At 37.2% G+C, this 26,597-nt stretch overlaps 4 protein-coding genes and 1 pseudogene across 9 annotated transcripts; 2 read left to right on the forward strand and 3 right to left on the reverse strand.

Moving 5' to 3' along the window:
• The first annotated feature begins 1,456 nt into the window (after window positions 1-1,456).
• On the forward strand, window positions 1,457-4,474 carry LOC108831351 (protein disulfide isomerase-like 1-4). Its single transcript, XM_018604897.2, has 11 exons — window positions 1,457-2,100; window positions 2,349-2,644; window positions 2,743-2,861; window positions 2,935-3,015; window positions 3,109-3,195; window positions 3,284-3,358; window positions 3,424-3,492; window positions 3,569-3,649; window positions 3,746-3,880; window positions 3,967-4,023; window positions 4,118-4,474. The coding sequence occupies exons 1-11, from the start codon at window positions 1,520-1,522 to the stop codon at window positions 4,295-4,297; spliced, it is 1,761 nt and encodes a 586-aa protein (XP_018460399.1). The 5' UTR covers window positions 1,457-1,519; the 3' UTR covers window positions 4,298-4,474.
• Window positions 4,447-7,473, reverse strand: LOC108831352 (uncharacterized). 6 transcript variants are annotated; one of them, XM_018604903.2, is made up of 9 exons: window positions 7,051-7,473; window positions 6,871-6,935; window positions 6,109-6,591; window positions 5,864-6,023; window positions 5,505-5,787; window positions 5,333-5,405; window positions 5,137-5,227; window positions 4,962-5,041; window positions 4,447-4,876 (listed from the first exon to the last, which is right to left on the reverse strand). In XM_018604903.2, exons 2-9 carry the CDS (start codon window positions 6,931-6,933, stop codon window positions 4,682-4,684), a joined length of 1,428 nt encoding a protein of 475 aa, XP_018460405.1. In that variant the 5' UTR covers window positions 6,934-6,935; window positions 7,051-7,473; the 3' UTR covers window positions 4,447-4,681. The 6 variants fall into 6 exon arrangements, with proteins under 6 accessions (XP_018460405.1, XP_018460404.1, XP_018460402.1 ...); XM_018604902.2 differs by having other exon boundaries at window positions 6,109-6,594; XM_018604900.2 differs by having other exon boundaries at window positions 5,864-6,029; window positions 7,051-7,469.
• A 6,665-nt stretch (window positions 7,474-14,138) lies between these two features.
• Window positions 14,139-17,305, reverse strand: LOC108831346 (serine/threonine-protein kinase GRIK2). Its single transcript, XM_018604894.2, has 13 exons — window positions 17,172-17,305; window positions 16,736-16,951; window positions 16,278-16,651; window positions 16,095-16,169; window positions 15,973-16,017; window positions 15,731-15,805; window positions 15,566-15,653; window positions 15,339-15,463; window positions 15,160-15,255; window positions 15,013-15,079; window positions 14,788-14,909; window positions 14,616-14,694; window positions 14,139-14,523 (listed from the first exon to the last, which is right to left on the reverse strand). The coding sequence occupies exons 3-13, from the start codon at window positions 16,584-16,586 to the stop codon at window positions 14,366-14,368; spliced, it is 1,239 nt and encodes a 412-aa protein (XP_018460396.1). The 5' UTR covers window positions 16,587-16,651; window positions 16,736-16,951; window positions 17,172-17,305; the 3' UTR covers window positions 14,139-14,365.
• A 3,288-nt stretch (window positions 17,306-20,593) lies between these two features.
• Window positions 20,594-22,096, forward strand: LOC108837150 (uncharacterized). The gene is made up of 2 exons (XM_057002551.1): window positions 20,594-21,113; window positions 21,283-22,096. Exons 1-2 carry the CDS (start codon window positions 20,663-20,665, stop codon window positions 22,005-22,007), a joined length of 1,176 nt encoding a protein of 391 aa, XP_056858531.1. The 5' UTR covers window positions 20,594-20,662; the 3' UTR covers window positions 22,008-22,096.
• A 952-nt stretch (window positions 22,097-23,048) lies between these two features.
• LOC108831349 (dehydrodolichyl diphosphate synthase 8-like) lies at window positions 23,049-23,546 on the reverse strand (annotated as a pseudogene).
• Window positions 23,547-26,597: the final 3,051 nt, after the last annotated feature.

Below are 26,597 nucleotides of genomic sequence, written 5' to 3' on the forward strand. Positions count from 1 at the left end.
CATTAGAATTCTTTAAAAAAGTAATATACATACATATATAATGATATACATATATAAAGCGAAACAAAATATGCTTTTGAAAGTTTTAATATAAATCTTCAAAAAAATATGAAAATTATAATTTTCAACTAACTAAAAAATTAAATAAATAAAAATATTATTATTATTAATCATATTATATTTTATCATAATAGTATGTTTTTATATTTTTATAATGATATAATATATTTATATTGGTAATTTAATATTAAAGCACTTGCAACATCTTATAATCAACCAGTCACAAATATCCCGTAAATACAACAATTTTCAAACATTGTATCAGCATATAAATCGCTAAATAACAGTTGAAACTGCAGCCATCCGCATTTGCAAACTCCTGCATCTGCAACCACAACCGCATGCGTTTAAACCAATCGGACCCTAAGTATATCTTTCAGAAAAATTCTTGGGTTCAGCTACCTGTAAGTTCACCAGCCAATATGAATTCATTATTTCAAATCCAGTAATTAAAAAAAATACAATATTGTCAAATTATATTATATTTAAAACTAAAAGACAAAAACAAACAAAAAGTAATAGTAGTTGCAAACAATTTTTTTTAAAAAGGTCCTTTTTAATACCGACAGTAAAACATTAAGTCATAAACCCTAAATCATATATCCTAAACCCTAAACCATACGTAAACTCTAAATAATTGGGTAAACCTCAAACTTTTGGATAAATCTTAAATCATAAGATTTAGGATTTATCCAAGGGTTTAGAGTTTTACCTTCAAGCATTTAGGGTTTAGGATTTAGTGTTTTGCTGACTGTGTTAAAAATATATTTTCTAAAAAATTCAAAGCTTTAGGACTTAGTCAACGGTTTAAAGTTTACCAAAGGTTTAGGGTTTATGATTTAGGATTTAGTGTTTTATTGATGGTATTTTTTTAAAAACTCGTTTTTTTGCAACATACTATTATTTTTTATTTATTTTTTATTTTTAAAACAATATAATTTGACAATTTTTTTTCTAAATACTGAATATAAAGAACGAATTTTTATTGGTTGGTGAACCTATATGTTCATTCTAAGGGGTGAACCCAAAAATTAATCTATATAAAATCATGTTTTCGATCTCATTTGAATAGAAAAAGTTTATCTCTAAAATGCATCTCCACTCAAAAACTAATCTAGACCTTCTATAGATCCGCTTACTCAAATTAATCAAAAAATAAACAATCCATAACTAAATGTCTAAATGTAATCAATGCACTTGAATAAAAATTTAGTTGCTTGTGAGGAAAAAGAAAAAACTTGATTCAGTTAGAATTCAGTTACTAAATTCTGGTAAGAGCCCATTAAATGTGGTCGTATTTCAAGTCAAACGAAATAAGTACTTGCCGTAATAAACTCAAAAAAAAAATCAAAGCAAAAACGACAACGTTTCCATGTACTGTAACTATAACCAACCAGCTTCGTCTTGTTAAGTCAAGTCGTTAGATCTCAACCTTTGTCTCAGTGTGATCAGACTAAAAATGGCCTCCCGCGTTTTCCTCCTCCTCCTCTCTCTCACCGCTCTTCTAATCTTCTCCGCCGTCTCTCCTTCCCTCGCCGCCTCTTCCTCCGACGTAGACGACGACGAGGAGGATCTCAGCTTCCTCGAAGACCCCAAAGAAGGAGCCGAATCTCCCGCTAAGCCACTCACCGACGAGTTCAACGGAGAAGAAGAAGATCCCGAGCCCTACGACGACGACGAGGAAGAAGACGGAGAAGACTTCTCCGATCTAGGAAACAACCCAGACTCCGACCCCCTCCCGGCGCCGGAAGTCGACGAGAAAGACGTGGTGGTGATCAAGGAGCGTAACTTCACAGACGTGATCGAGAACAACGAGTACGTCATGGTCGAGTTCTACGCTCCCTGGTGTGGTTACTGCCAGTCTCTTGCCCCCGAGTACGCCGCAGCAGCAACGGAGCTTAAAGGGAACGGCGTCGTTTTGGCTAAAATCGATGCCACCGAGGAGAACGAGCTCGCTCATCAGTATAGCGTTCAGGGCTTCCCCACTATTCTCTTCTTTGTAGATGGCGAGCACAAGCCTTACACTGGAGGCAGAACCAAGTAAGTGTGAACACTAAAAGTTTCAATCTTTCGTGTCGTTTCTACTGAAAGTTCGAATCTTTAGTGTGATTTGTGTTGAAAGTCTGAATCTTTTGTGTGATTTGATTTGAAAGTTTGAATCTTTAGTGTGGTTTGATTTGAAAGTTTGAATCTTTAGTTTGATTTGTGTTGAAAGTTCAAATCTTTAGTGTGATTTTTGTATTAGAAGTTAGGGTTTTTGAAAAAGTTTACTGCTTTTTGTGATGTAGAGAGACAATAGTGACGTGGGTGAAGAAGAAGATAGGTCCTAGCGTGTATAACTTGACGACGTTGGATGATGCGGAGAAAGTGTTGACTTCTGGGAACAAAGTCGTCTTGGGTTACTTGAACTCTTTGGTTGGCGTTGAGCACGATCAGCTTGCTGCTGCTTCCAAAGCTGAAGACGATGTGAACTTCTATCAAACGGTTAACCCTGATGTGGCCAAGATGTTTCATATTGATCCTGAGTCTAAGCGGCCTGCTCTTGTCTTAGTTAAGAGAGAAGAGGAGAAGATTAGCCATTTTGGTTGGTTTTCTAATCTTTATTTTACCATTTTGATTTAGCAGTGTTGTTTTGGTTTTGATTTTGCTTATTATTCTTTTGTCTTAATTATGAATCTGCAGATGGGGAGTTTGTGAAGTCTGCTCTAGTTAGTTTTGTGTCCGCCAACAAGCTTCCTTTGGTCACTGTCTTCACCCCAGAGAGCGCCCAAGAGATTTTTGAGAGTGCAATCAAGAAGCAGGTGCGTCTACTTTTATAGTGTCTTGGCTTTATTGAAGTTACTAACATGAACGTATATGTTCTTCTCTTTGCAGTTGTTGTTGTTTGCAACCAAAAATGAATCTGAAAAGGTTCTTCTAGAGTTTGCAGAAGCAGCAAAAGCCTTTAAAGGAAAGGTAGATAGTAACTCCGATTTATTTCGATATTTTATGCTTTGTTTCACATCAAAGACAAGTGTATAAATATACGATCTTTGTTTCTTGGAACAGCTCATCTTTGTATATGTGGATGTGGATAACGAGGAGTATGGGCAGCCAGTTGCCGACTACTTTGGTGCGTCTAACAATAGTCCGAAAGTAAGTATTTTTTTTTTTCGGTTTCTTATAGGTTTGAAAGAGATGCAAATTTGACATTTTATACATCCTTTTGTTGGTGTGTCTATAGCTTGTGGCCTTCACAGGAAATGAAGATCCTAAAAAACACTACTTTTATGGCGAAATCAAGTCAGATGAAATTAAGGTACTTCTTTGGAGTTTTCTTTACTGGCTAGATTGTTTGTTTAAAATGTCAACTTTTTTTTGCAGACATTTGGGGAAGAGTTCTTGAGCGACAAGCTAAAGCCTTTCTATAAGTCAGACCCCATTCCTGAAAATGTAAAGAAAGAAAGAAGGCTGTCTTTCTTTATCATTCATGTAACACTGGACTTAACTTTTTTTGGTGTGTCTACAGAATGATGGAGATGTGAAAATCGTGGTTGGAGATAACTTTGACGAAATTGTCCTGGACGAGTCTAAGGATGTTCTTCTCGAGGTACTATTCTGTACCTTACTCCGTTAATAAACTGATATGGAATGGTGAGATTCATGTTTTCTCATATTCTTTGTTGTTTAACATGAAAAAACTAAGGTCTATGCACCATGGTGTGGGCATTGCGAAGCCCTTGAGCCAATCTATAACAAGCTTGCCAAACATTTAAGAAGCATTGATTCTCTTGTTATAGCTAAGATGGATGGAACAACCAATGAACACCCCAAGGCAAAGGTAAGAAAACATCTTTAATGAATGTATTAAAGCCTTGAAGAGTTGATTGTTTTTTTCTGTGGGTTTTGACATAAAACTCTTTGCAGGCTGAAGGATTCCCTACAATTCTCTTCTTCCCTGCAGGAAACAAGACCTCGGAACCGGTAAGTTCTGCTTCTTGGCTTGCAACGGTCTTGTCTTCTTAAATTCTCTCTAAAACAGAGACTTGTTTTCCTTTTGTTTGTGTGTGTGGAGCAGATAACGGTAGATGCAGACCGCACTGTGGTTGCATTTTACAAGTTTATGAGGAAACACGCAACGATTCCGTTCAAACTTGAGAAACCTGAATCAACTAAAGCTGCTGAGTCCACGCCAAAAGTAGAAACTACTGAGACCACCACAGAGAGTACCAAAAGTGATTCCAAGGATGAATTGTGATCCCAAGCTAAGAAAAGGGTATAAGTTATAGAAATACATCTCCTTAAGTTATATTGTATGATCAAGTTATATTTAGTTCGAGTTAAAGACAATTTCAACACTTGAATCTGGTTTCAAAGGCCAGCTTGTAGAACTGTCACACACTGAAGTATGGTAACAGAACCAACTTAATAAACATCTTGTCGTGTAGACTATAAACCTAGTACTACTGCAAACCTTTCATTTGTAGTGATTGGGAAAGTTGCAAACATACAATAATACAATCGTTGTATGTAAAGAAAGGAAGACAAGAACAGTCTTTCCACTTTTCTTTTTTATACAAACCATACACAGCATTAACCCAACTACTGTATAAATAAAGATTCATCTTTCCACTTTTTGCCTCTACGAGGCATTTGGATGATGCTGAGAGGTTGTTGAATCCAGCGTTTGAGAATGGTTCAGCTGCTGCTCTAGGATTCTGGCTTGCCATCTACGTTTCCATCTCGCAAACTCAACCATCACTGAACTTCCGCATATGCAGACACCAAATCCAGCAAATGTTGACAGAAGAACCGACAGAACTGGTTGCAACTCCACCTGTTTCAAACCAAGAGATACATCTTAACAACAACAGCAACAAATTTGAGTCTATAGAAGAGATGCGTTGAAAGAGAGTACTAACCACGGAGTAAAATATATGGGCGAAGAGAACCACCAAAGCAAACTGGACTGATGCGTAAATCCAGACAAATCTTCTCATCACTGCACAAAGAATTTAATCCATAACCAAAAAAACACATAACAGATAATAGGAGAAAGCACAGTAAAAAATATTTTTCAAAAAGAGGAGTACATACCCATGGTTGATGCGGTCATGGATGCAAGAAGACCAAGAATACAAGAAAATGGCAGTGATATCGCTATTGCACTCGTACCCATTTTCTCAACCTGCAAATATGAAACTTACTGTCAGTCTGTAGTATATCTCTACATATATATGTATCTAAATCCTGATGATTCCTGTTGGTTACATGAATAGTAGAGATGGATTACCAGGAGCTGCTCGAGGAAGCAGAAGTAAGCGAGCATGCTGATGATTACTAGAACAGGGACCTCTTGCCAAACTCTGTAGAGAAATAAAGAAAGTTTGGAATTGTTTAAAGTTCTAACTTCTTGCAGAAACTTTTGTACAAGAAGGATAGATATAAGAGTATTTTCTTTTTACCTGTACCCATTGACATCAAGCTGATGAACACCAGAATTTCGAATGCTTTGGATCCGTAAGAGTGTCACAGGTAAGTTCTTGACTTCTTGTTTACACACCTCACAGGTTTTGTTACCCTTTATGGTGAACCATTTAAGAGCACAGTCTTTGTGTGCAAGAGCAAGTTCTCCTTTGCAACTACACTCCATTTTCAAAGTTTCTCCTCCTTCGCAAAGCTCTACCAAACAAATCCTACAAACTGCTTCATCCTCAGGTATGTCTTCACCATCAGCATCACATGTTTCTGTTCAGTGTACATTAAGATTGATTTACAGTGAATTAAACATATAATTATCAAACTGATAGAACCATTGACTTACCAGTATTACCAGCCCCTGATGCATTTGAGCAAACGTCTCCTTCTTTTACGCGAGGAGTAGTAGGAATCACTCTGAAGAAAGAATCCATTCTCTTTAAGCTTGCTTCCTTGTCATTAACAGGCACAGAGAGAGATCTAGCTATCCGCACCCTCCCTTGCCTCTGCAACTGCAACACCAAGTACTAAGTTACCTAAGCGGTTGTAAGATAACTCTGACTGACACCATACAAAAGAAAGCTTGCTTACACGTGGAGTTTGAGGAGTAGCACTGCTTCCTCCGTGAGCTGACTCTGACTTTGAAAGAACAATGGGAGTCACAGGAAGAGATGAAGTTCTCTTGATCCTAGGCGTAAACAGCTTTGATAGTGATAATGACCTGGATATTGAAGCCTTCTCCTGCAATTCAGAAGGAGAAGAGACATCCCCTTGTCCCTTTTCGATATCGGTATGAGAGGTTTTTGGTTTGAACCCAACTTTTGGGATCAGATTCTTCAGAGAAGATTTTCCTCGTGGATGGGCAGTAGCAGAAGCAGGACCAGGAGAAGTTGAAGTCAAAGAGAAGTTCACTCTCCTTGGAGTTGGACTAGGAGTTGGAGGCATTTTGATTACAACTGAGTCTTCAGGGGAGAGACCAGTTGCTCTGGTGGGTATCTGCAAAGATAGGTTCTTTCTCCTCCATTGTTGAACATTTGTAGAAGTCTCTTCTGTTATAGCAGATGATCCTTCTGACTTCTTATTAAGAACAAAGATGAAAGTAACTAAAGAGTTTTATGAGAACATAAAACAACAAATCAGACACTAAGGTTCCCATAACAATTTGATATGCTCCAAGAGTATTAATTTTTATACATATCAAGCAACTAGAACAAATAATGCTCTCATCTTTTTCAATTCAAGAACCACAATTCTCCTCTTATAGACATATCTAATTCACTCAAAGATAAACTCACTGAAACCAAGATTTCATACTTGCATACGTACATATGTTGTGTGTCTGTCTATATGTACCTTATTTGAAGAAGTGGCAGAATCACCATGGCTTGAATCAAGAGGCTTCTCCTCAGTAGCCATCACTATAACAAACAACCAGAGAGATTGAATTCAGACGACCTTTTAATATACTTACAGAACTCAAAAACAATTGTCCAACAAAACAAAAGCACAAGTGAGAGAGAGAGGAAGAGAAACCTTAAACAATAGAACAAAACAGAGACTTTAATAATAATACGGTCGTCACAAGCTTTCACAGTTAGTTAGAAGAAAAAGCGTGACAACCAGCAGCAAGTAGAAACAAAACCCACAAGTACAAGAAACAAAGAAACGTCCCTAAAACAGAAAAATCCAAATTTTCCTGAAGACACGCCCAAAAAGGAAGAGACTTTGAAACAAGAAAGAGAGAGAGAGAGGGAGCTGTTTTTTTTTTATCTTCTCGAGATTGGTGCTTATAATCATGGGCAAGACTAGAGATAGTGGGAAATGAGGAAGGAGAGAGAGAAAAGCATGATTCTCATGTTATGTAGAGAGAGAGAACGCTGTTTCTCTTGCCCACTTTTCATTTTCATACATTTTTCTTCCTAAGGTAAGTTCTGTTTTGTTTTTGCCATTTCGATGTAAATTCTCAAATTGGTTTCTGGGTAAGTCACGAGTGTTGGGCTTATGAATGTTATAAAATGTGATCCTACCATCTAGTATGTGATAATATAGAAAGAACAAATATATTTAGCAGTGTATTTATGCATGAAAAATGCAACTACCAGTGTTTAGATGCTACGTTAGAGCATGATTAATGGAGATTCTTAGCTAAATTTAAAAACCAGTTCTTAACTTTAAGAAAGAAAATGATTAAAAACCGGTTTTTAAATAAGTATTTAATAATAATTCAGGGTCAAATGAATCTATGATCATCCTCATATATTAATTTATTACATCAACAATTTTTAGGATACCCACACAATCCTAACTAAAGAAGCCGGTAGAAATCTACAAATATATACAAATCTTTTGGAAGAAAAAAGAAAATCTTTATCGTCTACCTATCTCACAAAAAAAAAGAACTATTGTGTGCTACTGTGTTGTTGCGTACCTATCTCACAAAAAAGAACTATTGTGTGCTACTGTGTTGTTGCAGTGCCACACGACTCATCAATAAGATTTAGTTTATGGTTGGTAATTTTTCGAATAGCAAAATGGTATTGTAAACTGATCTGCAAATTTTTTACCAATCAATAAAATTTACCGAATGAAATAAAAAACGCTAAATTTATATTTTTGATGACAAAAATATAAAGAAAAAATTATTTAGGGAAAAATGAATTTTGTTAGATTTACAAAATCAGCACTTTCACATTATCATATGATAATATTATTTTAAAACTTTAAACAAAAAACAACAATTTTTCAAAGATAAAAGTTATGTTGTAAATAAAATCATACTATATTTTATTTTGTGATATTATGAAATGACAATTTATTATTAAAAATGTACTAACATAAAACTAAATATTTATGATAAAAAGTAAAGTATTCTTAATAAATTTTAGTTATTTTTGCATTTGGTAAAATTATTTTAATTATTTGTGTTTTTGTTAAAAAGTGAAAATATTTTAATTAATATAATATGTATTCAACCATTCTGTAATCTAAAAAAAAAATTCTGCAGCTTAATAATTATTTTATAATTAACTATTTTTCCACGATTCCGCGATTAATCAATGTTTTACCAATCCAGAGTTTTAAAAATCGTTGTCTTAGTTACATTTTGTGTGAAGTATGGCATGTGGAGTGTTGTAGTGGCTTTTTCTTTCTTATTTTAATTATATCATTTTGATTATGCTTTTGATGTGACCCAAGTTTCCTATATCACGATCATGACTAGTGAAGAAGTTTGTGCTTATTTAGGTGGCGTAATTATCTTATTAAAAATTATTCTATACGACAACTATGAATATGGTAATATGATGTGATTTGCCACTTTCTATGTTTTATTTGTTTATAAGCTAACCCTCATACTTTAAAAAGAAGATCAGTAGTATATGATAACATTATCAGTGTCATCACGTCATATATATAAGTTAAAATTCATATACTATATGTTTCTTTTTAAAGAATTCATATATTATATGTTAATTATTAGTTAAAAAGAGCTAAGAACCACAAACATTCGGAATCTTAAAAAGTTAGTCATGTAATTAATTTGTGTGTTTCTACACATCTTTATAAATGCTGGTTTTAATATGAAAGATAAAAAGTTATTTATAATATTATATTTGAATTCGAGTTGGAATAGCGCCCAAGATTAAAGTGACTTTATTTTAAATGTTTTCCTTCTTACGAAGAAGAAATCTCAGCTTTTCTAAACATTGTAGGAGTAATCACTTATATGAATAAAGCTACTTTTTGACTTGATTTCAAAACAGCCAATCTTGATCGGAGATGTTAAGCCGAAGTTTTATACGTTCTTTATTGAAGATTTGTGTCTCCCTATGTGTGTAAATCAAATTTTCGCTGCTCTAATAATTACGATCAACAAAATAATACTCTCTCCGTTCCTAAAAGATAGTTGTTCTGGAAAAAAAATTAATTCTAAAAAATGGTTGTTTTATGTTTTCTATGAAAATATTGTAAACTTTAAGAAAATTAATTGATTTTATTTGATTACTATTGGCCAAAAGTTGTTGAAAATTGAAAATCACGGAAAACAATAAGTTTATTATAGTGATTTAATGCGTTTTCTTAATATGTGTGAAAACATTAGAAAAACTATCTTTTAGGAACGGAATGAGTAATTTGCGATAGGACATACCAGAAAAAAGAAAAATGAAAGTCGAAAATAGGGGCTAGAGCATATAGTTAGTTACATGGTTTATATTAGTATTGTTATTGTGTCAATACATGTGTGTGAGTTGTTCATAAGAAGTGGAGTAGTTTGGCAGATGTCAAGTATCTTTATTTCTTTTAACTTGGTGAAATAACATTTACATACAATTCGGAAAATTGTGTTAAAAACATACAGTTCAGAAAACAAAGAATATATTTGGGTTTAAATGTTTTAATATTTGAATGGCCAAATTACCTACCTATTACCTGAAAGATAAAGTTATCCAAAATACCAGAATTGGCCGACACACGAAAGACTAAAGCATATTCGTAGGAAAGCACTCTCTCGCTCTCTCTACATATTTATATGTATAGCACTACAAGATTATGTTTCTTTTTGTAATGATTGTATATATGAATGTTTACATGTATCATAATAAGCTTCTTTTAGCATGTATTAGAAGTTAGAATCTATAGGTATTGACCATCCACTAATTCGAAAGCCATACGTTTTCTATAGTTAGTTGATCTAATGTTCACACAGATACTTATTTGATCTAACATTTGGTATAAATATATTTGAAGTTCTATTTGTCAGTCAGTGAAACTTAAAAAAAAAAAAAAAATCTTAACCCTAGATTGGAAGTTATTCCAGCATAACCTTTGATACAATTTTTTTTTTTAATATGAGCAGGTTAGGTGAGTTCATAAAAAGGTCAGATAATACAGTATTATCCAAATTTTATTATTAATACTTCCGTAGAATTGTTGATCTGGATAAGCTTTTCCAAATTTCCGGTTTATGAACAGATAGGGTTTAGAGTTTTGCTCTTATGGCAGGCTAGTAATCATGAATTGACCATATATATAATACAAAGTTTATGGGTACATGTGTCTGTGTATAGACCATGTAAATAAATGTGAGCAACAAGCTAGAAGACCCACATTGTTGGGGGGAGAAAGAATCAACTAGAAGATTGTTTAGAATAAGTAGACTTAGTAAACCTGTATTACAATGACCTTAGTGGGAAGTTTTTCTGACGCAGCCACACGATTATTTTGTCGTTTCTTTAGGAAATCTTAAATATACATTCTTAAAGATTAAATCTCTTGACAAAATTTTATTAAATTCAAAAGTAATTTTGCTAGACTATGCTCTAGTATTTTGGTTCTTCGCTAGAGTTCTAAGAATAAGATGAGTAGTAGTGTTTAACATTATCAATAAATTTTTGCTGACCTTCGCCTATAATTTATTTGGTAAAATGATCTTTTTTTTTTTTGAAAAATGGTAAAATGATCTTCTATCAACTAATTTAAAGCTTCTTAATTTATAGAGAAAAAAAGAAGATTTGGTTCACTTTGATTTAGCAAAAATTCCATGATGACAATACGTAAGATTTGATATTCACCCATACGTACAGATATAGTTGTTAAGATGATATATTGTATTAGAAAATATAGTTGTACATAAGTTTTTTTTTTTTTTTTTTTTTTTTTTTTTTTTAAATGAAAATTATATTAATCTGCCCGTTAAACGGGAATTCAAAGTGTGATTACAAGGCTGATTAGAACAAAACATCTCAGAAACATTCAATTACAAAGATCGTTTCGCCCACCCACTTAACCCGGCACGTTCCACTAACCCGTTCTCGAAATTCCTAAGATACCAGATGCCGTTCTCAACCTTTGACTAAACCACATCTATGTGAGGTTCTCCTAGTTTCCTAGGATGCCGGGAATATCCGTGTAATCTCCGGAGTAGCTAGCATCTAGTGAACGCCTCAGAACCTGTAATCGCCACTCTGCCGGTAAACGCGCGGGAACTATAGACGATGGGATTAGAACAAAACCTGTGAAAATCGCTCCAATGCCACCTGAACAATCGCCTACACCTCCCATAGACTCCAAGCGAAACAGTCACAAAGAACGTCAGCCTGAAGCCAAAATGCAAGAAATCGGATACAAGATGGTCGCCGCTAATGACCCAGTAGTGCTCCAAGACCTGCAAGACAATACTAAACAACACTACTATGTGCAAAAGCACACAGCATCGGGATGTGTCGCCGAGTCGACTGGACCACCGAAGAGCTTAACTTTCTCAGACCGGAGAGAGCTCAGTACTCTTCGCCAGACGCCTTCTCCGAGAACCGAAGTGAGGAAAGCCTTGACGTAAAAAAGCTGAACTCGGTGGTACGGAACCAGCAAGACTTCTCAACATAGAACACAGCACGATTGAGCTAGTCGACAAAGCTCCAATCGCACTACTGAAATCAGAGAGCCGGAAGAGAAGAAAGGATGAACGGGGGAGACAGAGCCGCCTCGAAGAAGCCATAGACGACTACCTCCGACATCGCAGCCAAGTAGCGCCCCACGAGCCAACCCCGAGCCCCAACACACGCCAGCTGCAAGAGGTTTTAACTCGCCTCTGAGATAGAGCAATCTCCAGAGCATACACGGCGAGAGAAGAGAAGACCGCGCTCCTCCGAGACACCAAGGATGAAACAGACCAGTCTTCTTCCAACACCACTCACCCACCAACCAAACGGAGCCAAAGACACACGAAAGTCGGAGGAGTGAGCCAAACAACGCCTCCACACGCCACCATCTCTACAGGGAAAAAGCTCCACTTGTGAAACCCTAAAAGCCGACTTCTCCGACAGAACCACCACTCGACTCGCGCCAAACCTCCGGAACCCGGTTGATCTACGCCGGAGACAGAGCCTCTCTGCAGCGAAGAATGAAGCCGACGCACCACCAGATCTAGAAGTTGAAGCAAAGCAGAGAGAGTGGGAAGAAACGCAGAGAAGCAAAGAGAAGACGAGAGGGAAGGAGAGGAGGGTCCCGCCGAGCCGTCCGGTCACGGAGCGCTCTAACGCGCGCGCACGCGCCGTCGGTCGGAGGAAATAGCAGAGTCGCCTTTAAATGCTCGAGAGAGAAAAGTTAGGGAAGAGAGAGAAAAGTTCTCCTCCTAGAAACTTTGTTCAACATGTAGATCCAGTTGTACATAAGTTTATTTTGGAAACTTGCCTTAGGTCTCCATATCTCTTCGCACGGCACTGCATACGTAAACCCCATGTCCTGTATTATAATTACTAGCATGTACAAGCTCGTTTATAAACTTTCTGACGTTTGCAAAAGGAGCCAAATTGCAAATACAAGTCATGCATATATGTAAACACGAAAATCAAATTCATTAGATCCAATACGTCGTTATCTTATCTTTGGGCCGGGCTACTAAGAAGTTCGGACATATATAGAAAATAATAGGTGAGGACAGGCGGATCTACATCATACTTTCGGCTCTTGTACTTCTACTGACCTGAGTAACTAGTTTTTAGATGTATAAAACTATATATGGTATAAAATCTCAAAATGTATACTAAACTATATTTATACAATTATACTGCCGGTTAAAATATCTACAACGTTCGTGTAGACTTGAGACGATGAAACTGAAATTATACAAGATCCTACGTCCACAGGCTACACAACCAAGCAAAAGCCCATTTTCTTTTCTATGGGCTAAACCTAAACATATGCATCACTAGGGCTGGGTTCGGATTGAGGATGGGTTTGCAGGTCAATCTGCCCGGACCCACGGACCGAAATTTGATCCGTATAATTCGCAAATCAATATTTTTAAACCTGATCCGAACACTGAACCGGATGACTTTTCGGATCACCGGATCATCTGATCGACTACGGATGAACCACAGATTAATAAATAAATTATTTTATTATATAGTAATTAATATATTAGCTATGAAAGTAAATATATAGAAACTAAAATTAAAAGTTAAGTATTTTTTAATATTTTTATAAAACATAAAAATAAATATTTTTGATATGTATATATTTTATGTTAAAAAATATCTAGAAAATATATAACTTTAGTTTCTATTTTTTATTTGACATACAAAATATCAAAAACTATTTTAGATTATTTAAAAAAAATTGTAACAAGTTAAAATTTATGATATTTGACAAAAAAAAAATATCAAGCTCTATGCATCACCCGCGGGCTTTGATTAAAATTCCCAAGTTCTATGCATCACGAAGCTACAACATTTGTGAATTTGAGAGGTAGTTCATATGTTTTCTTTTGTCGTTAGCAATTTTTATATATTTATACGGAAAATAGGTTGACACTATTTCTAAATAAACATGCAACGTAAATCACATATTTTCATTATCATGATTCATATAACTACAGAAACACAAACTATATATTTCACTATTCACAACAATAGAATTCTTTGTGAAGTAATAGATACCCATCACCAGTATATCCTTCTTTTCTCCATTTGAATGTTCTTCCACCGATTAAACAAGGATACTTTACTTGAGGATTGTTATGAGTTGAAGCTTGAGAAGTATTTTGAACTTATATTTTAAGTTTTTAACCTCATCCACGAACAAGTAAAGAGAGCCATAAAAAAAAAGTAAAGAAAGCCATAAAAAATTAAAAAGTATTTTCAGTCATATTTATTCGAAAACTTACAAAACAACAGATAATAACATGACAACTATCAAAGAAAAGGAATAAGCAATGACAGAAAATTTGCAAACTTGTACTGTTAAGGAGATGCTATATAGCCTGATGTTAACGTTTTCCTGCATCTATATTCTAATATTCTTCAACCTTGTACATTTTTTAAAACGATCAAAAAGCTTCCAGAGTTTTTAGCTAGGTCTGAGACTTCAACATCCCATTAACTTCTTCATGTTCAACTTTTAAGGCAGACTTGCGTTTGCAGCAACAAAAATACTCAACAACATGCCCGTCTTCTCCAAGGAACCAAGGATGCTCCGACACCTTCTTCAGTGTCATTCTCTCGCTCGGATCTGCAACAATAACAGGTGAATTCCACCATTAGTCCATCAACTCAGACGAGAGTTTACTCTAACATCAAAATGATGAAAAACATGCAACTCACTTTTGCAAAGGAGACCTTCCATCAAGTCTCTTAAAAGAGGATTCAATCCATCCGGAAGTATCAAAGGGTTGTTAACAATCTGTTAAGAGATAAATAGTCTGAGGTTTAAGGTTGTTCAAAGAGCTTTCTTGAGCCCCACGGAAAACGCATTGTTCAAAACCAAAACCCTTACCTTGTCGTAGGTGTCCTGAAGAGTATCAGCAAGAAACGGATATTGTCCCAGTATCATATAATACAAAGTAACTCCCACTGCCCATGTATCAGCAGCTCTGCCACTATAGGTTATACCTGATACTGTTTCCAGAATCCAAAAAAAAAGCAAAAATATATTCCCTTATTTTCTATACAGCTAATGAGCTAGGACCAAGCTTTAAATATAGTAGAGAAGGAAGCTGACCTAAACAACATTCTGGAGCAGTGAACACTGGAGTCCCAGGAGATCGACGCAGCTGATCATCATCATCCTGTAAAAACACAACCAATTGAGTTGCCAACGCTCAGGTGGTCATAAGATACATATTCAAGAAGAAGAAGTGATGATTACCTTGAACACTTGGCTGACACTGAAGTCTCCTATTTTCACTGTACCGCTACTAGTAACCATCAGATTGTCAGGTTTGATGTCCCCGTGAATCACATTCTGTTTTTTTTTACAAACCAAGACAGTATTAGGTAATGAACCATGAGGTCAGAGAAAGACACATAACAAAGAAGATCATATACATGAGCATGAAGGTACATGAGGCCAGCAACTATATCCCGCAGATACTTTCTAGCGGTTTTCTCCCCGAGAGCACCGGGCGGTCCAGAACCGTCATAAACCCATTTTCCATCAATGTATTCGAGAACTAGGTTAAAACCAGAAAGACAAAACATTATGAAACAAGAGGCTCTTTCCCACAGAGAGTAAGTATCAAAACAGCAGAAAAGAGAGGAGGAAAATGAGTTACCCATGTAAAAGTGATCAGTTTCAGGATCGTCTATCACCTCAATGAGATTAACAATGTTAGGATGCTCCAAAATTTTCATAATCATGACCTGATGACAGTGGTGAAGATAAGTTGACAACTTCTGTACAATGAAACCAGTGCAGAAGAGGGATGATGATACCATACCTCACGAAGAACATCATTCATAGCAGTCTCTGAAGGTGCAACCCTTAGCCTTAATAACTGCGACTTGTGAAACGCCTAGATATTCAAAATATGTCAGAGATCTTTAAGCCCTATTCAGTAATCAATTAAACAAACTAACTTACATAATCTTCAATATATTTTTAGGATAATATTTCAAATGAATAACATCAACTAAACCAAAAAAGAGAGGGATTAATGAGGGAAGGAAAACAATAGCTTACCTTGATAGCATAAGGTTGGCCATCAACAGAGCTTCGATATAAAACCTGTTATAAATGCCAATGAACAAATGTCATGGGGATGCTAATTGATAGTATCGTAAATGAGTTTCACACTGACTTACCACTTTGCCATAGCTACCAGATCCAATTTTACACTCGCGAACATACTCATTGATCATCTTGTTGCCATCTTCATCCTGAAAAATCAGAACAACAAAAATAAATTCCGACATAGAGACACACCAAAGCAGTAAGTAGAACGAGAGGGAGATTGGAGGCAAAACAAGTAAACATTACATCATTACCTCTCCACGGATAAGTTGATTAGTTACTTTCACAGGAACCTGCCTGCAGATCAATCCATGATCCAATCTAAACTTCAAAATTTCGTCAGATCGTTTAGAGCGGCTCTTCTGCTCTACCACTTCTTCTTCTTCTTCTTCTTGATCATCATCATCGCTTCTGGAACTGCTAGTAGCCTCATCAGTAGTAGATGAAGGTGTATCAGGTTTGAGTGGAGGACGCTCAGGGGATTGTGGGGTTCTAGTCGAAGTAGAACCAAAGCATCCAAAGCAACCAATGGTACGGGAAAACCAAAGACTATCACGAAACATTTCTCCCCAAAGAAACAAAACAATTAAACTAACTGAAAATGTATTAAAAAAAAAACTGAAGAAACCTGTAGAGACGACAAAAGAAAAAATGACATCAAGACGTTATTATTAAGCATCCAAAATAATTAGACACCAAATCGAAACCTTACCACGAGGGAGTTAAGAAAAAAAGAGGGGTTAGGAGAAGTTTAACGATTCGAGAGGATGCCACTCAGCGAGATGTGCAAAACTAGTTGAGATGTCATCATAACAACTCCATTCCAAACACAACATGTCTCTATCTAACAAAGCTGCAAGTCTTAAATTTGATCTGAGTTTCTCCTTCAGCAGCAACTCGTTGACTGCATATTTATTCAATTCTCCTTCTGCACAGATAATCAAAAGGATGATTTTTATTAAATTTAATTAACTTTTATGTGTGTTTGATTAGTGAGTAAAACGCGAATCGAAAACCATTGTGACGAAAAGGGTTGGCACTTTTTTCAATCCAGAATCTCCCTAAAACTGACCAAAGAACCCTAATTTCGGAATTGATAGGAGAGAAAGAAAAAAAAGGACCAAATGCGAGTAAAGAGAGAGGCTTACATTTCGATGGAGAAGAGGGACGAGGATTGACTATTTCTCTGAGAGTCGTGGGTGCGTGGAAGATTAGATTAGACGGACACAAAAGAAGAGGGCTTTTGATTCTCTGCCCTTTTCTGTTTCCTCTTTTAATATTGTTTTTCTTACGAAAAAATACTAAAATAAGTGTTTTTTTAGTAAAAGAGTTATACAACAAAGAAAATAACCAAAAAAAAAACAAAAAAAATTCAATCAAAAATAAAAGTCAATTATACCTTTAATTATAAATATATCAATATAAATAATTATCTTCAAAATATTTTTAATTTTTTTGAATAATACGTTTTTAATTTATTTATTTTTAATTTTCTGATATTTTATTTTCAACAATAAAGGATGGCAAAAGGATGGCAAAAGGATGGTATCGACGTTTTTTTTTGGATGCGTAGATTCAGAGTTTTGAGGTTGATATCTTAGTTTCTCTACTAACATCCAAAGAAGGTACCACGGATGTGGCAGTCCAGTTGGTTTAAGTGCAGACGTTGGTGCTGTTGTGCTTATGGTTCGATCCACTGTACGAGGGATGCTTTATGCCAAAATGGTATTAGCGCCAGCCGGGTCCCGAACCTGGGGGATTACGGATCTTGCACAGAACCTCCAGATAATCAAAAAAAAACATCCAAAGAAGGTGGAGCAGAGACGTTTCGTGGAGTGTTCATACGTGCTCCAGCTGTTCTAGATGTCTGCCTTGATGTCGAAGTCCTAGCTCATTATCCTGTCCCTTCAAACAAGGTCTTGTATTCAAGCTCTACTGTACAAATCTAAGAGGTTTGTCTTCCTCAGAGCCGGCTCTAAGCATGCTAAGAGCAACTCCAATAGAGCTTTTTGCCATTTTTTTAACCCTAAAACCTAGGTAAAAAGTAATAAAAATTTTGATGGGTCCCGCAATACATCAAGGATTGGCTTCTTCAAATCCATTTTTAAGGATCAATTCGCTGGAAGGTTTGTCACTGTTCGCAGGCTCCGCTGTTAGGTGGTGATCCGTCATTGATTATCTTTTTTTTTTAAGTTGAAAAAAATAATAATAATAAATTAAAAAAAAAAGATTCTAAGGACTCCTAAAAGAATCTCACGGTTGCAGTTGCTATGAAATATTTGCTAGAGGCCCAAAAAAAAATTAAGCTTACAAATATATAAAAAAGAAAATTTTACATAGACATAGTCACAGACTCCCAAAATCTCAAGGTCTGGTCTACCTCATTTTGCACATATTACTTTTTTTTTTAACTGAAGACATGTATGAATCTCGTCTTGTGTCTTTTTTCAGGAAGATGCTCTTCTAGAAACGAAGTTCATTGTTGCTGTGAAGCAAAGAAACTTGTTAGCCACTGTGTTTCATCTCGAGTTGACTGCAGACACGCGACGGTAATTAGTTGATTCTTTGTTTCGGTCTTTTGGTTTCTTTCAACGGTTTTCACTCTTTTTGATCCATTTTTGTACATGAACAGTTATATAATATCCCGAGTTGTGATATACAGAAAATGATTTAAGAGAATTGATTTGGTTATTTATGTCACCAAAGTTGACTTACTTTTTCCGTCTCACATCCGTCTAAAACTCCAGAGTTAAGCGTGTTTGGGCTGGAGTAGTGAAATGATGAGTGACCAATCGAGAAGTAATTTGCGATACCGTGTGAGTGAGACCAAAGCACGGAGAAAGGTTATGTGCTGATTGCAAAGTCACTAAACAATGATTTCAAGCTTTGAGAAAAATTAACGAACCGATAGTCTGATAGGATGGGTCCCACGGGCCGAGAGAGCGGGTGTGGGTGGCCCATTAGCCGTGGGCGGGTCGGAGCGTTACAAGTGGTATCATAACTGGTTAGCCGTCTCAGTTCTGACCTGAGAGGCGTCTTGAGACCTGTCTTGGGACGAAACGAAGACGTTGCGTTCTTTGAAAGATGGTGAATTGTAACATCCCGAGTTGTAATATACGAAAAGATTTAAGAGAATTGATTTGGCTACCTATGTCACCAAAGTTGACTTACATTTTCTATCACACATCCGTTTAAAACTCTAAAGTTAAGCGTGCTTGGGCTTGAATAGTGAAAGGATATGTAACCTATTGGGAATTGATTTGCGATACCGTGTGAGTGAGGCCAAAGCACGAGAAAATGTCATGTGATGATTGTAGGGTTAGTAAACAATAATTTCGAGTTTTGAGAAAAATTAACGAACTGATCGTCGGATAAGATAGGATCCACGGGCCGAGAGAACAGGCGTGGATAGCCTATTAACTGTGAATAGGTCGGAACATTACAAGTTATTTCAAGAAGATGGCGAAAGAGATGGAACAAGGAGTTTCTTCGAGCAGTAGTAGCACTATTGTTTCTACTGGAGAAACCAGTGTTGGTACCGAGCTAGCTAAGCCTGATCTTCCTATATTTCAATAACTGAATAGAGAGAAAGACATTTTTTTTCTTTTAAAAACAAAAATCTATAGAAAGGGTCAGATTCTTGAAAGTGCAAGCCAGTTTGCATCTAGCACAAAAGGAAGTTTCACAGTCATGCCTAAGTAAAAAAAAAAAGTTTCACAGTGAGTCCAAGTACTTGTTTTCTTGATCAATTTTGTATACCGTTGAATTAAACCAGTTTCCTTGGTTCAGCTTTGTTTGTGTCTTGTGAATTCAGACAGGTAAAGAAAAACAGAACAAGAATTTGATAGTATAATCCGGTTTATTGTTGGTTCAAGAGTTAAAGAGGCTAATCTGGTTTATTGCAAACCAGACAACTGTTTTAGCTCATCTGGCTTTTCTTTGGTGTCTCGGAAAGGTGCAAGCTTGTAGTAGTGGCGGCTTGTGAACCAATGAAAGTGAAGAAAAGTTTCTTAAAAGACACAATTACAGACATGAAGGGCTTTCTTATTCAAATAAGGCATCCTCACGTTCGGCCTAGGTTGTTCCTTGCACAGAAAGGCATCCATAACAAACTTAGATTCCTTTTTTAAGAAAAGTTTATAGAGAAATATATCTGGATTCCTATACATAGTGATTTCGTAATATTTATTTTAAACAAAAATCTAGAAGTAACACATGATGAAAATGAATTTTGGATTGTTACCAACTTATGAAATTGATTCCATTTGTAATTGTTTAGTGAGAGAAATGAATAAAAATATGTTTTGATGATTAAGCCTAAAATATGGGTAAAGAGAATGTGAATTGAATAATTGATAAATATGCAAGGTATTATAAAAGATTAAATAACTCTTCAAGCTAATAGATTTGATGCTGAAGCTTCATCAAGTAAGACTTTTTGACTTGAGATAAACTCAAAGAGTCATCTTCTTTCTTACTATGAAGCAAGGGATATATATTATCATCATATGAGGTTTTAATAAGTGAATTCACTTCTATAAAATCCACTCCTTTTGCAACAACATTTCACCACACCAAAAATACAAAACATCTAGAGAGACTAAAGAAGAAACCAAAGAAGAAGACTTGGACTTGAGTGATGGAGAGCAGAAAGTCATATGTTCTTGTAGCTCTCTTTGCATTGCTCCTCTTGACAGAAATTGTCATTGCTGAGAGCGATGGCGGCAAAGGCAACAACGGTAATAACGGCAAGGGGAATGAGGGACAAGTAGAAAAGGGTAAAGGAGGAGATGATGGCAAAGGAAAAGGTAATGGTAATGGTAACGGTCCAAAGGACAAGGACAAGAACAAGAAGGACAAGAAAGAGAAGGAGAAGAAGGACAAGGAGCAGAGTGAAGCGGCTGCAAGATACATGATGCTTTCACCTTTGCCTACAGGACAAGAGCAAGCCATGTGCCAGGGTCAGGGTGCATGTTATTACAAAACTCTTGTTTGTCCTGGTGAATGTCCCAAAAGGAAGCCCACTAAGAACAAAAGCACCAAAGGTTGCTTCATTGACTGCACTAGCAAATGCGAAGCTACTTGCAAATGTAAGTACATTCTATTCAATTTGTCTCCTTTGTTCTAGATTCACAGTGTTACGTCTCTCATAAGCAATATGGTTATTCGGATCCCAACAAGAGCATAGATTCAAATTGTTGTTGGTTACTTGTCATACAAGAAAATGTTTACATAACCCTTTTTTATTATTTCTTACAGGGAGGAAACCAAACTGCAACGGCTACGGTTCTCTATGCTACGACCCTCGATTTGTAGGAGGAGACGGTAGGATGTTCTACTTCCATGGATCCAAAGGAGGAAACTTTGCCATCGTTTCAGACAACAAACTCCAAATCAACGCACACTTCATCGGTACAAGACCCGTTGGGAGAACCAGAGACTTCACATGGGTCCAAGCCCTAAATGTCATGTTCGGAAGCCACAACCTCGTGATCACAGCCAACAGAGTGTCTCAATGGGATGAAAACTCTGACGCCTTTACCCTCAGACACAACAATGAACTCATCATACTACCTGAAGACGAACAATCCGAATGGAGGGCAACTTCGGGACAAAGAGAGATCGTCCTCGAAAGAACCGACGAGAGGAACAGCGTGAGAGTACTTGTCTCTGGTCTTGTTCAGATGGACATCAAAGTGAGACCAATAGGGAAAGAAGAGAACAGAGTTCACAAGTACCATTTGCCACAAGATGATGCTTTCGCCCATCTTGAGACTCAGTTCAAGTTCTTTGACCTAAGTGAGCGCGTTGAGGGGGTTTTGGGGAAAACCTACCGTCCTGGTTACGTCAGCTCCGCCAAGACTGGAGTCCCAATGCCTGTGATGGGAGGAGAAGATAAATATCAAACGCCTTCTCTATTCTCGTCGACTTGCAGACTCTGCAGGTTTAAGCCTGAAGAAGAACCACTCTCTGCTGATATCTAATGAAAAGAAGGTAGATGGAAACTTCTATTATTTGTAACTATTTTGTTTCTAAAAATATTTTATATTCATGAAAAATAATGTAATAAAAGCTAAGAAGATAATATTTTTTCCCAGTTTGTGATGTTTTGAAGGTTTAATGATATGTAATACGTTTCTTGCGCCAGGGGGAAGTTTTGCTTCCTCAGTTTTTTCCTTGTTCCATTGGTGCGCGTTTGTACAAGAGAATACGATAATGACTATATTAAAGAATCTATTTTGTGTGTATATTAAAGAACTTGAATCTGACATTAAATTTATTGGATCTAGCATTTTTTTGGGGTCCTCAACTGGAGATGCTTACAAAGCACTCCTTTTGCTAAGACTCAATAGCAAAAATGAGATTAAATAGTTAGTTATATAAGTTTTTCTAACTTACAGCTAAATAAGTTAGTACAAGAAAAAACAAGAAAAAAAAAGTTAGTACAAGAAAACGAAGCTTGCAATTTTCTAGGCCTCGTTTCATCTGATCCAAGGAAATAAAAGTTTGTTATACATACATGACTTCAAAATACCATATACTGTATCTAGTTATATGAAACTGATCTCGCTGAGAGAGTTTTGGGGAAATATATCGGCACATGTTAGTCCAGTTAAGAACGGAGTCTCGTTGCCAATGGTGGATGGAGAAGACAAGTATCAGACTCCTTCTCTGTTCTCACCTCTCTGTAATGTCTGCAGGTTCCAAGGCAAACATGGTCCTGGAGTGGCTAGATATTAAAATCTTCAAAGATTTATTTGTTTTTTAATCCAAATATGTTTAAATTAAGCCTCTAACTGTAGTGTTTTAGCATCGCTAAATCTCGATGTTCTGCGTCTTTCTGTTTTGTTATTTGGTTCAGTAGATAGGTAAAGGATTTGATTAGTGTTTTCTCGTTTCTTATATCACAAGAAACGAGGAAAATTAGGGTTAAGTGTTCATGCTAGGTTTAGTCGAGCTTTTGATTCTCATGCAAGTAATCGTAACATGCACTCTTCAACATCACTGATTCATCACCTGCAAAACTATAGGACTATCTCCATCCTCACACAAGATTCTCGAACAGCGTAAACAATCTTGTGACTTGTGCTGTAAGCTACGCAAAACTACAACAATTAAATCTATATTATCCTCCCTAACTTCCATCAGCCCGCCCCTACACTGCGGCTTTAAGGCGCTCGTGTACCGAATTCAAATCACCGGCAAAGGTCACTCTCACGCCCTTTAGATTCCCGGAGATAGCTTGATCAGTCGTGAGCTCAACTTTCTCCAGCATCAGATCCATCACACACTTGACTTCCTCAGGCTCCTTCTCCTAAAATTATCGACACGAAACAAGTAGAGTGTGACGTAAGGTACACAAATCTCTTTGCAGTACTGAAGAACGTACGTTACGAATACGAAACCAGCTCTGTGTCCTGCGTCTGCCCTGTAAGATTGCGCTTCTTACAGATTTTAAAGAGAATATAACTGCGGTTTCCATCCATAATGAATGAGATGTGAGTAGGGATTGGACCGAGAAGGATTATTCAGATGAACTTATCCAACAACGAATGTGATGGATGACCCACAAAAATGGTTGTATGGTTGATTCGTTCTTGTTTGTTATCATTTTTTTTTTGTGATTTCTTAGGTTCCACAGTTATATTCTCTTTAAAATCTCGAATTAGTAAACCAGCCAATGATCCATATTTCAAAACAGAAAATGCAACTAATAAAAACTACTCGTTACTTCGAAAATGAAAGAAATGGCAATTCAAGCAATCTGGAACTGCTTTTTTTTCTTTTTGTTGCATCATGAGTCTTATTAGAAATATTGAATCATTTAAAGATTCTATCTGATTAAGCAGATCAGATACAAATCATAATCATATCAGACAAAAGCATAAACATCATAGTAGGTTGACAGTGTTGTTTTCGTTAGTCCCCACTTATACACTTGCAAAACCAATACACTCCCACCTTCAGATTATAAATTTATATATGTTTACATTATTTGAGTCTGTATATGTTGACACTAAATCACAGTTTACAGAAAAAAATATCTTTCTTGTCATGGCTAAAAATTGGGATCTAACATCTTGAAATTCCACTTCCAGCATAATTTATTAAACTCATTACTCAAATTAAAAAATTGTATAAATCGTATTTGATGACAAGAAAGATATTTTTTTCTGTAAACTGTAATTTAGTGTCAACATATACAAACTCAAATAATGTAAACATATATAATTTATAATCTGAAGGTGGGAGTGTATTGGTTTTGCGTCTCTCCCTGACAAATGGCTAAAGTAAATGAAAATCACACGGAAAAAACGCGTTTTCAGTCTCTCCCTGACACGCTCTCCAATGCAGTCTCGTTGGACTCTCCCTGGCCGCTCTTCCGCCGTGCAACCACCGTCTTCAACCTCCGGAGACGCTCTCCTCCCTCCTCCCTTCCCCCCGGACCCTCCCGACCCACTCTGCCTCTCTCCCCCCATCTTTTTCCCCCTCTCGCTTCCACCCTTCCACCAACTAAATCTGAACGCCGTAGAACCCATCACACTATCTCCCCATCAGATACTGAAATGACTCTAGCTCAAGGCTCTCCCCCTACTTTGGCCGTGACTGGAGCTCCCTCCTCAACTTCAATTGGTCCCTTTGCTGAGACCACTGTTTCAACTACTGCTCCTGCTACAGGAAACCCTAACCCAACTTTTCTTTCTACTTCAACTTCTGGACTTGTTACCCCACCAGTTACTGGAAACCCTTTAGATCCTGCACAATTTCCTCCCAATGTCAGAACTATCCAACCTAACCATAACTCCCCCTTGTTTTCCAACCGTGCCTCTAGCTCCTCTGTCTTGCCTCCTACTCTCTCCCCTCCTGCCTCTTTACCCTCCCCCAACCTCAGTCCTCTCATGATCTCCCTGCTGACCCCCTTTGCCGCCCAAACCCCAACTCCTACCCTAGTTGAGTCCCTTCGTCTGAGGGGTGATAAATCACTTCAACGTCTTGCTCCTGTCACTATTTCTGAAACAGGTCGTCCCCGTGTGCTCATCCCCGACTCTGTTTTTGAGAAGGGAGCTGAACTCCACAGAGACTTCATCATCTGCTACTTCAATGGTCGCCCTCCACCTTTCAAACACATTCAAAGCGTTTGAGTCATATGTGGGGAAAAGGCAGGAAGCTGGAAATGCACAACAATCCCCTGCAGCGATCTGTTTTAGTAAGAATTAGAAGTGATTACCTCCGTCAGAAGATCCTGGATAAGAACATTTGGTATGTAGGTGATTCGATGTTCCACACTGCTCAGTGGTCCTCTGCGCATTCTTCTGCGACTCCTCCTCTCAACTCTATAAAAATTTGGGCTCATTTAACCGGTGTACCACTTGACCTGCGCTACAAACAAGGGCTTAGTTTGGTTGCGGGGTTAATTGGTAACCCTAAAGAAACTGATGATTTCACTTTAAACCTAGTGAGCCTCACCTTATCTCATGTCAAGGTTGAAGTGGATCTTAATGTCCCATTGCCGAAAGTGGTTGAATTTGAAAGACAGAGTGGAGAGGTTGTTGAGGTGCAAGTGGAGTACCCCTGGTTGCCTCCAAAGTGCACACACTGTCAAGAGCTTGGCCATGTGATCAGGAATTGTCTGCTATATACTCCGCCTAAGGACCCCTTGCCTCCAGTGGCGAAAACTCCTGCAGAAAAAACAAAGAAAAAACCTTTAGCCTCAGTGAAAAAAACTCCCTCTCAAGCAACTAAAACTAAGCAGTATGTTGCTAAGGTTCCTCCCCCCCCTTCCCTTGTCCCTCCCCCTCCCCATCCCTTTCCTCCTCCCTCCCCTCCAGTCCCTCTGCTTTCAAAACTCCTTCTTTTTCTGCCTCCCTGTCTCATAAATTCCCCCCTTCCTCCACTGAAAGTCCTTCTGACAAACCACTTAAGCCATCACTAAAAAGAACCCGTTCCCCTCCTTCTTTTTCCCCTCCAGGCCCTCCTCAAATTTCTTACCAATCTTCTAAACCATCCTCTTCCGGTTCTTTTCCGGAGGTTTCTACTTTGAAGTTCCTCCAAAACTCTCCCTTCCTTGACCCCTCCACAAAAAACCCTTTTTCGCCTTTACTTTTTTCGGATAACCCTCTCCAGACCTCTGGAGACCTCCCCTTTTCTTCCTGATGAGTGTTAAACTCTTTTTTTGGAACCTTCGTGGTTTAAATGACCCGGAGAAGCATCGGACATTTTCGGATTGGCTATATGCTAATAGACCTATTTTTGGAGCCCTATTGGAAACACATATAAAAGAACTATCTCTGCCCCGCTTGATGTCTATCCTATGCAAGGATTGGCACTATCTATCTAATCACCAATCGGATGATGATGGGAGAATCGTGCTTATTTGGAAGGATCCAGCTAAAGTCACAGTGATCTCTCAATCAAAGCAAATGATCACCTGTGAAGTTGAGTTGCCTAATTCTGTTCCTATTGTTTACTCTGCTATCTACGCATCTAACCTCGTTGAAGAAAGAACTGACCTTTGGGTTGAGCTCCTGAACCAACACTCTGCTCTTGCTCTTGACTCGCGACCTTGGATGATA

This window comes from Raphanus sativus, chromosome 2, assembly GCF_000801105.2.
Source record: "Raphanus sativus cultivar WK10039 chromosome 2, ASM80110v3, whole genome shotgun sequence".
Taxonomy (NCBI): Eukaryota; Viridiplantae; Streptophyta; class Magnoliopsida; order Brassicales; family Brassicaceae; genus Raphanus; species Raphanus sativus.

Excerpts from the sequence above, each read along its gene's own strand:
- LOC108831352 (XM_018604898.2), bottom strand. The coding sequence starts at position 6,933 with ATGGCTACTGAGGAGAAGCCTCTTGATTCAAGCCATGGTGATTCTGCC. Across the intron at positions 6,030-6,108 it reads CTACTCCTCAAACTCCACGT|TTGCAGAGGCAAGGGAGGGT; the intron begins GTAAGCAAGCTT and ends TTGGTGTTGCAG. Across the intron at positions 5,406-5,504 it reads CTTGATGTCAATGGGTACAG|AGTTTGGCAAGAGGTCCCTG; the intron begins GTAAAAAGAAAA and ends ATTTCTCTACAG.
- LOC108831351 (XM_018604897.2), top strand. The coding sequence starts at position 1,520 with ATGGCCTCCCGCGTTTTCCTCCTCCTCCTCTCTCTCACCGCTCTTCTA. Across the intron at positions 2,645-2,742 it reads GGAGAAGATTAGCCATTTTG|ATGGGGAGTTTGTGAAGTCT; the intron begins GTTGGTTTTCTA and ends ATGAATCTGCAG. Across the intron at positions 3,359-3,423 it reads TCAAGTCAGATGAAATTAAG|ACATTTGGGGAAGAGTTCTT; the intron begins GTACTTCTTTGG and ends TTTTTTTTGCAG.
- LOC108837150 (XM_057002551.1), top strand. The coding sequence starts at position 20,663 with ATGGAGAGCAGAAAGTCATATGTTCTTGTAGCTCTCTTTGCATTGCTC. Across the intron at positions 21,114-21,282 it reads ATGCGAAGCTACTTGCAAAT|GGAGGAAACCAAACTGCAAC; the intron begins GTAAGTACATTC and ends TATTTCTTACAG.
- LOC108831346 (XM_018604894.2), bottom strand. The coding sequence starts at position 16,586 with ATGTTTCGTGATAGTCTTTGGTTTTCCCGTACCATTGGTTGCTTTGGA. Across the intron at positions 15,654-15,730 it reads TGAATGATGTTCTTCGTGAG|GTCATGATTATGAAAATTTT; the intron begins GTATGGTATCAT and ends CACTGTCATCAG. Across the intron at positions 15,256-15,338 it reads TCATGTACCTTCATGCTCAT|AATGTGATTCACGGGGACAT; the intron begins GTATATGATCTT and ends AAAAAAAAACAG.